The sequence below is a fragment of the Sinocyclocheilus anshuiensis genome, unplaced genomic scaffold (genome assembly GCF_001515605.1).
Source record: "Sinocyclocheilus anshuiensis isolate Anshui unplaced genomic scaffold, SAMN03320099.WGS_v1.1 scaffold466, whole genome shotgun sequence".
NCBI lineage: Eukaryota > Metazoa > Chordata > Actinopteri > Cypriniformes > Cyprinidae > Sinocyclocheilus > Sinocyclocheilus anshuiensis.
This window is the reverse complement of record NW_015544159.1, coordinates 1,830,917-1,840,474: the sequence shown is the minus strand read 5'-3', so window position 1 is coordinate 1,840,474 and position 9,558 is coordinate 1,830,917. Positions and strand designations below refer to the sequence as shown.

Below are 9,558 nucleotides of genomic sequence, written 5' to 3'. Positions count from 1 at the left end.
ACATATATATACACACATATATATATATATATACACACATATACATACATACATACATATGTATATGAAATGCTAATAAAATATTATCAAATGCTACACAACACAATGCGTGAATGTTTTCATGGGAGAAAAGATCTTTGTGTGCTCTCTGTAAGGTCACAAGAGAGGTCTCCTCCAAAAGTAAATAATGCCATGCAGATTAATACTGTGATCAGGACACTTAGTAGGTCAGCATCCAGGAACACCCTCAAAGTCCATTTTCCATCTGAGAATTGCCCTAGCTAAGTGAAATGTTTGCCGATTATTAATTCTAATGCCACAAACGATGAGACATTCTGCATTTGCCTTCTGAAAACATTGCCTTGTTAGCTCTACACATTTGATTAGTGTGCTGTTGTGATATTTCACAATAATGACAAGGGTGTGTCCACAAACATTAGACCAGAGCACGCTGGGCCGCATTCATGAAACAAACAGCACAAATGTCTGCGTATAACATTCATAAAACCATTAAATATGGGGGCAATTTTCTGTCTAAAGTATTGCAGTCATGGATAAAAAAAATAAGTGTGAAACCAAAATGTAAAAACGCAAGTAAAAATGGTCACGGATCGAAAAATAGTAAGCGTAAATCAAAAAAATTGAATGCATTTAAAAAAAAATACTAAGCATGAATCAAAACTTTAAGCACATTTAAAATCATATTGCGGAAAACTGAAATATTAATGCAAAATTATCTGACTTGCACACAAAATCATTTTTTACTTTTATTTCCCTGTTTTTTGTGCTCAGATATTTTCTGCTCATATTTTTATTTTTTGTATGCTTATGCTGTTTTTCCCTTCACTCTTCTCACATGTTCTGCACTTGCTTTTCCAAATGTTGCGGTTAGAGCAGGGGTGCCCAAACTCGGTCCTGGAGGTCCTGCAGAGTTTAGCTCCAACTTGCCTCAACACACCTGCCGGGAAGTTTCTAGCATACCTAGTAAGAGCTTGATTAGCTGGTTCAGGTGTGTTTGATTAGGGTTGGAGCTAAACTCTGCAGGACACCGGCCCTCCAGGACCAAGTTTGGGCACCCCTGGGTTAGAGTGTCATGTAAATCAGGGTGGGTTAAGCATCATCATTGGTCCACTAGTTCTAGATTGACAGCTCCTCCTCTAGTCAATCAGTCGAAGAGAGGCGTCGACATCGCTCCAATGTGCCTCATTAGCTGCCGATGCTCAGTGTTCACTTGTACAGGTGAGAATGGATAACTGTCAGCTGGGGTAACATCGTTCCATACAGGACACCTTTAAATGTGTCTGCCTGTCACAGCTGTATGCTGTGGATGCGATTCATCGTGATTAATGGATTTGACAGCCCTAGTTCAAACTACAATGAAGCCAAATTAGAATGAATGAGAAATCTGATAAAACATTCCTCCCCAAAACCTGGATTAATCGCAAAACATCCTATGACGATAAAAACATTTGCATTGCGCAAAATTCCCTACATAGTCTCCAACCGAATATTCAAAACCAGATGATCCAAGTTTCAAACAAAAATGCCAAAGCAAACACATAAAGCAAAGGTAACCACACCCTCCAACATTTCGCCTCATTCCATTTCCTTTATGGAATGCTATTTCTGAGATCCTATGCCTGCGGTGATTCCAAGTATGATTAATATTTACTAACCTCTCGGTAGAATTGATCAAACACATATTCTTTAAACATCTCAGCCTGTACTTTAGCACACACACACTACAGTATTTCAATGGGAATTAAACTCTAAATGTGCTGTTGACTACAATTCTGCCCTTGCATGAAGCAGTCATTGGACAAGATCAGTGTCGTGATGCTCTTAATTTGCCAAACTCTCAAACATAAATGATTTGAAATGCAACAATGCTACTTTTGTTCCAAAGAGCAAAATAAATGTGTCCCACAAGATTTTGCCAAGTACGTTGCTGGATCAACATCTCAACATTCAGGGACTACATTCTCAGACAGTCTTAACCTACACATTAACTAACCCTAAATTTTGTTCATGTCTATCCAGGGTTATTATCATTAACTAAAACAATTTTTTTGTTAATTGAAACTAAGCTCAAATAAAATAAAACAAAATACAAATATTAGATTAAAAACCTTGGCAATTTACTAAAATTACTAACTGGAATTTGAAAATAAATAAAAACTAAAACTTGAACTAAAACTGAAATAAAAATATATTAAACCTTGACAGTAATATAAAAGAAAAATCACAAATGCACATGAAACATAATAAAAATGAAAAATATTTAAAAAAATGAAAAATATGCTAAAATATTAATAAAAACGATGATAGCATATAAATAATACCAAAACAATACTGTCAGGTTTGTAATGTAGGGTAAAGATCATAAGATATGTGCTGCTCCAAATATAGTGATTTCATCAGGAAAGAAAATTGCTAGTCCAGCCCTTTCAGTCAGTAAACATACAATACATTGACAGAGGGAGGTACTTTAAATCCCACTCATATAGAGGAAAACTGAGCAATAACTGATTTTTTTTACTCTAATTACCCCATATTAACTTAGATGCTACTGTACAACAACTTAACTAGTGCTCTTTCAACACAGCAACAGGTATACAGTAACAGTCAGTATAAGTGTTTGTAAGAGATAAGAAACTGTCACAGCCCAACAAATCGGCTTTTTCTTTCTACATATTTAACAATGCTTCTTTTACCTTAGTAACCAAGGTATAGTTGTCAGAATAATAAAATGGGAGTGAAATCCTTTCAATACAGTTCCTTTTACTTGGATTGAAAGCATCTCAGTATTGCTCTAGTGTAATTTCTAGTGTAAGATCACATCAAACTACTGATATTGATAAATAATTGTCAGCATACGACAACACATTTGCAACACAGTTGCTGGTAGCCATTGACTTCCATAGTATACTATAGAAATACTATGTTAATTCCATAATACTATGGAAGTCAATGGCTACCAGCAACCATCTTGTTACCAATATTTTTCAAAATATCTTTGGTACAACTTAAGGGTGAGTAATTTCATTTTGGGGTGAACTATCCCCTTAAGTGTAACATCTGGCAATATTCTGGTTTAGACATGTTATGGCACATAATGTAGCTATTCAAATCAGGAATGACTACATTAATTGATTAAAGCATTTAACATAAGTATGAAGGAGTGGTTTTATATGCTTAGAAAAAAGCCTTCACAAAAGTTCATTTCTGACAGACCCTAAAACAGCCACCTGACATCAACAAAACAATTTGCATGTAATTGCATTAATGTAAATTTCAGCAGGAGTTATGTGCCTCTTTGTGTTTGACACTGGATTTCCTCCTATGCGGTTCTCACAGAAAAATCTGGAATAACTGGAAATGCATGAAATTTATAGCCCAACATGGTGATAAAGCCCTTTAAGACCCTTCTGTTTATTTCAATTCATGTCTTTATGCAACAACTGCATTTCAGACCAGTAACTAACAATCATTTATTCATCCAGTACTGTGAACCAAATGCCTCCGTTCCACCCCTCATGACATTGTGGAGCAGGTCTGAACACGGCCGTGAAGGTGTGTGAGCTGCAAGGTATTACAGTGTCGCACCAAGATTAAAAAGGTTTACCATTACCCTTAAAATGCATCAATATTCAATACAGATGTGAATCAACCAAGTGAATTAAATGATGCAAAACTGCGTATTGAATTGTGTTTGCATTTTAATGAATTGCAAATCACTTTTGGTAAAAATGCAATTCTTAAATACAGGAGGTCAAAACTCTTAAGTCCTATATGCCTTGAACTGCTCTAGTCACACAACTTCTATTTGATAAGGGTGGGAGCAAAAGTTCAACATCACACTGTTTGTCTTCTTACACTGGTTAATATTGAGTATATGACTCAAGTGAACAACTGAAAAACACTCACTTGTCCTTGCCAAGAGTTTCGTGGTCTTTCACAATCACATCAATGTAGGAGGAAGAATCAAGAGGAACACCTTTTAAATCAAACTCAAGTGTCTAAAAGGGGGGAGGGAAATAGAGTATTCAAAACTTCACAAACTCTCAAAGCTACTGGAGAAATGTTTAAAACTGTGCTATGTAAGAAAACATACTCAGGTAATTATAATCCCATTAAATAAACAGTATGTACATTTACACGGTATATACACAGCGGAATTCATTTGGAATTCGCGTTAAAGCGTTTAAACATGTATTAAAATAAATAAATACAAACTCTCAAAGCTACTGGAGAAATGTTTAAAACTGTGCTATGTAAGAAAACATACTCAGGTAATTATAATCCCATTAAATAAACAGTATGTACATTTACACGGTATATACACAGCGAACTTGAACTCCATTCATTTGGAATTCGCGTTAAAGCGTTTAAACATGTATTAAAATAAATAACTCAACAGACCTCATTCCACACTGGGTTCACTTCACTGTTAACGGGCTTGGTTTTTTTCTTTTCGTCTAAAATTATAAGAAATTAATCAGATTAACAAAACTAATAGTCGGGTATTCTGCGGTCTAATTGCTAAATAGGAAACACATGAGGAGTTCTTACCTTTAAACACCACAGATGCGGTGGGGTCTGGACTGCCCAGTTTCTTTTTGGGCAGACCCGCCGCAGACTCGACTGCCACACGCAACATGACAGAAAAATCAGCTTTTTCATTTACTGCACTTTCATAGTGATGTCTCTCTGTTTGTGAGACCGTGTGCTCATTGCAGTGCCCTCATCCATTTGGGAGTTTGTGAAGGGTGTGGACTTACTTCAGTGACACAATGTGGCAGACTGCCTAATTTACCGGTTCAGTTCACATGTATTTTCCCACAGTAATTCTTTTAAATTATGAAATACTTTTGATTCATCATTTAATATTTTATTTGAGATTATTCATTGCATGTTGAGCCAAATACACCAAAGTTACTGATCTCATTGTAAAGTTTAAGGGATGAGGGACAAGCGCCACCTAGCGGTGCATCGCACGAATCACATAGAATCACATCGAGTGCTGTGACGTTCAAACAAACATAAGACACATAATTGGCATATTGCAGGGACGGATGTAGAAAATTATTTGTAGGGTGGCAACACCAAAGCAAACAAGCATTCAATCATCTATACTTAATCTATATACTACAATTAAAAACAAAATATAGCCACAAGCAGCAACCATCAGGGTCCAAGCATGGCCCATGTGCATTATAGCGATCTAACTGAAATGAATTTTAATATTTTTTACAGGAAAATCCAACTTGAATCTTCACTGAAATGTTGATGGTTTGATGGTTATATCAATACACATTTGTCAAAAAGGGCAACTGTTTTTGAAAAGAAATCACCCCCTCTTATTGTTTAAACGAGAAGTCAGAAATAGCCCTCTAAACATGTTAACTGTCATAATAAGCTATGTGATCATAATATATGTGGTGCAAGTGTGGACTTATATTCAACATTTTTTATTTAGACAAATTGCATGTCATAGGATGTCAATTTCAAATGAATGTGAAGATGTCATTTGTAGCTCAAAAATATATCTGAACCATTTATCTCAAGGCTGAAGGCTCTTTTATTTTTATAATTTATAATTATGTATAGTAATGCTTGCAGTTTAAGTGTTTGTTTCATTATTCGACCACAATAGTAAATGTGTTTTTTATAATATATATTATTTTGAAAAGGACAAATAAAACTGCCTTTTCGTTTTTAAATGGATAGCAATTTATTTAATCATTTTGACAACTTGAAAATACATGTTTTATTGGAGTCTATTAAAAATGTTTAATTATCTACATTTCACTGTACACTAATTATATAAAACTATACTGTCAGTACACCATACTCATACAAATGAACTAAATCTATGCATTTATTTGCATTCAAAGAGATGGCAACTAATAGAAAAAGATTGGGATTAAAAGGTTCCTGTGCCCCTCCAGTGAGATTGAGGTCTCTGCAGAGCAAAATTGGCCGTTTCTGAATTTGTGGGTGTTTTGAGTAGGGTGGCTAAATTAACATTTGGTGCTTGGACCTTTTATAACAAAATATTAATATCCAGGCCAGGGCACCAAGACACTGTCTATTAAATGCTCAACACATTCTAATGTCTCTAAACTCGTTAGAGTAGGTCTAAAATATACATAAAGAGTTTATTAGGCTACTTGGATGATATATATATCACAGGTTTAGTGCATCAAGATCTTAACAGAAGTAGGAATGTCTGTAGGCATAACGGAAGGCCAGAACACCTGCAAGCTATTTACGTTTTTAGAAAAGACCTTGTCAATTAGCCAACATGGAGTTTTTCTTTAAAGAATGTCAGTCTAGTTAAGATTAGATTTCTTACCCAACTTTTTCACGGGACATCTTTTTTATGTCATCACATTAAAGTGCAGCTGCTAAAATTCGGTACAAAAAAACACTGCTTACATTTATATTTTATCCTGGGATAAATCTGGGGTGCTTTTTCTTAGTAGATCCGCTCCTGGCATATTGTGAAGGACTTAGGGGATGTTGTCTGTGATGATGGTTCAATAATTGAACATCATTCTCCTACTAACCTTACCTTCAGAGAGTCTGGGTTCAGAATCTGCACTCTTCAGAGGTTTTTGCGGCCTGTTGGCAACCCTTGTTCAAACCAGAGCCTTTAGTTCTGGTCCTTGAATTTAATTGGCCCAGCGGAGTCCGAAGAGGGCGGAGCACTTCACACTGTTTGTATCACCCCGCTTGTCTGCAAATCTGTATTAGAAGCGGTGATTTTATTTCTCCATGTCACATTGGCCAGTATGCACCATAATGCCATTGCGTCTTTTGTGTGAGTGAATAATTCCTTCGTGGACAAATTTGCAGTATTGGGCACGAAGGTCTCAGGTGTGATCCCATTTTTTTTTTTTTTTTAAATAAATGTCTTATCACTATCTTCTATAAAATATAAACTAAATAAAAATCAATTTATGCAATTTTTTGTGATTTTTGGAGTTTTTAAAAATGTATTTACCTCTAAAAGTACCATATTTTATGTAAAATATGCTTATGTTTATGTAATATTTAATATTTCTTTTACTTTAGTAAAAAAAATCATTCCAGTAAATTCAGACAGCAAAAAAAAAAATAAAAAAATTTGGTGACATCTGGTGACATATGATGGTATAAAAATTTAAAATATCAAAATATGAAAAATATCAATAGCAACTATTTGGCTGTAGTACTCAATGTCTGCATATAGGCTGAAATCTATAAACCATTGTTGTAACGAACTCTTTTAAGTTTTAGATTTTATCACAAGTTAAAATTGTAGGATAAAAAAACATTTGTGTTGGGTGAGACTATACAAAGATGCCAAAATATGCTTACAGACAAATCTGAGGAAAAGACAAAGTAGTAATCATTTATTTCTAACAAAAAACATCAAATTTCAATAACTCAAAAAAGTAAATGGTACAGGTAAGAATAAATAATAAACCTAACAATAACTCAAAAACGTAATTGGTACAGGTAAGAATAAATAATATACCTAACAATAACTCAAAAACGTAAATGGTAACAAACAGGTAAGAATAAACAATGAACAATAAAACTAACAATATACCAATAACTAAAAAAAAAAATAGCCTGTTAGGCTCATTCAGTGCTCTGTTTGTGTGTGTGAGTGTGAGTATGAGTGTTTGCCACATTAAGAATGTTGTATAGGCTCACCCCTTCATTTATGTGTATGTATGATCTGCATTGTGTTGGATTTATAGATTTTTATTGGACAGATAAAAAAAATTATTTGAATTAGTATTTCCCATTCATTCCTATGGGTGCCCACTTTTGTCCATGAAGGACAAATTAAGCAGTTTTTTTGATGATGCAAACTATATACAGGCAAGCAGATGAGCCCAGAATATGAACGCAAGTGCATAATGCAATGCATTATTTTTTTAGTTAGTGCAATTCAACATTTTTTTGTTTCAAAGACATTTGTCAGTATTGTTCTTCCATATTCAACCACTTAAATCAGCACTATGTAACTTTTTCTGTGTTCAAAATTTGCCAAATGTATATAATGAGCGAGTACATCATGAATTCATCTTCCAAACCGTGTTTTTGTCTTATTCCGAATCACTACGGTACACTTATAATAAGTACTTATATTTGGACTATTGTAGCCTGGTCGGGTCGTCACCGCTGCGGATTAACACATACCTGCGTGAATCGCCATAGACATAAATTTAGAGAAGTAGCTCCGGTAGGAATGTTCTTCCACGGGATGTGTGCAGTTCTGTTTATTAAAGGTGGGGTAAGCGATTTCTGTTAGCCAATGCTGACATTTGAAATCACCAAAACAAACACGCCCCTACCCCAAAAGGGTCTCGTCCCTATTTTGATAGCTCTGCCCCAAACATATGTACGAAACCCAGGCAACGATTAGTTCTGTGAAACAAAGCACGGGTCCTACTTCTTGCCTTAAGCCTTCGTTTGTTCCGCAGACGTTTTCCTCTTTTGTTTTTTATCCGCCATCTCTATCTTTCTGTCGCTCGGCTCGGACTGAACGCTCTCTCCTCCACATCATGAGTAGACACGCCCCTTACTGCTGATTGGCTACAAGTTTGTTTTGCTATTCGGCCTGAATCAGTTTCTGAAAAATCGCTTACCCCACCTTTAATCGCTAGAGCGCCAAAAGTTACATAGTGCTGCTTTAACTTTGTTGAATTTTATTGTGTGTGTTCAGGTGGCAAATTTAGGAAAACCTGAAAAAGGGCTTTACATTAAAAAAAAAAAAAAAAGTTTTCTGAAATCAGATTAGATCATGTAATTCGGTCTTGGTTTTGAACTGGATCAAACTTTCAGTATATGTTGTTCAAAAACAGAACTGATCAGGATTACCTTTGATCAACAACAAAAAAAATCCGGATTATCCTGATCTCAGGAGCAGTGTGGATTTCAGGAACAAAAAGTAATAAAACTTTAAAATGTGTACAATAATGAAACATTTGTATCATCAAGTTTATGGACTATTCTACCTGCATTCTTTACATAGCTACATTGTGACGTGTAGTCCCATTTAGAGCACTAGTAATCTGGATTTGGTAATCTGAAAAAGTCTGTATCTGGATTAGGGTGATCTAATCCAATGTTGCTTTGAAAAAACAGCACAGAAGTAAAATAGATTACTTGATCCTGGATTGCAAAACATGGGATTCCAGGGTCCAGCTGCATTAACACAGCCACTGTTAAAATGGTCTTCAGAGCTAGTTTGACTAGCTAGCAGTTAGCCAAGGGGTAATCAGTCTTACTTTTTGGATTCAAATTACACCAATCTACCTTTTTTTAACAGACTTAAAAAGTTATGACCAGTCTTGAAAAAACTATTCAAGACTAGTCTAAGCAGTTTATGAACAACTGGGCTGTTGATGAGCTTCTTTGGCTTCATTTGGAACCGTTTTTGTTAGTGGAGCAAAAACAGATGTTAATATTTTCTGTAAAAAGTTACCCAATTGAATATGTTGCTCAAGTCAGGCTTAGTTTGGATTGTCAGACATATTCAAGCACAAAGTATAGTTC

At 35.1% G+C, this 9,558-nt stretch overlaps 1 protein-coding gene across 1 annotated transcript in view; it reads right to left on the bottom strand.

Annotated features, from left to right (window-relative positions):
• Positions 1-4,771, bottom strand: part of LOC107695552 (myoferlin-like) — a 32,555-nt gene extending 27,784 nt beyond the window's left edge. The window contains exons 1-3 of the mRNA XM_016495529.1: positions 4,573-4,771; positions 4,423-4,478; positions 3,928-4,019 (exon numbers count right to left, since the gene is read on the bottom strand). Of these exons, the coding sequence (XP_016351015.1) occupies positions 3,928-4,019; positions 4,423-4,478; positions 4,573-4,660 (236 nt within the window). The 5' untranslated portion in view covers positions 4,661-4,771. The remainder of the gene's footprint in view (positions 1-3,927; positions 4,020-4,422; positions 4,479-4,572) is intronic.
• Between the last annotated feature and the right edge of the window lie 4,787 nt (positions 4,772-9,558).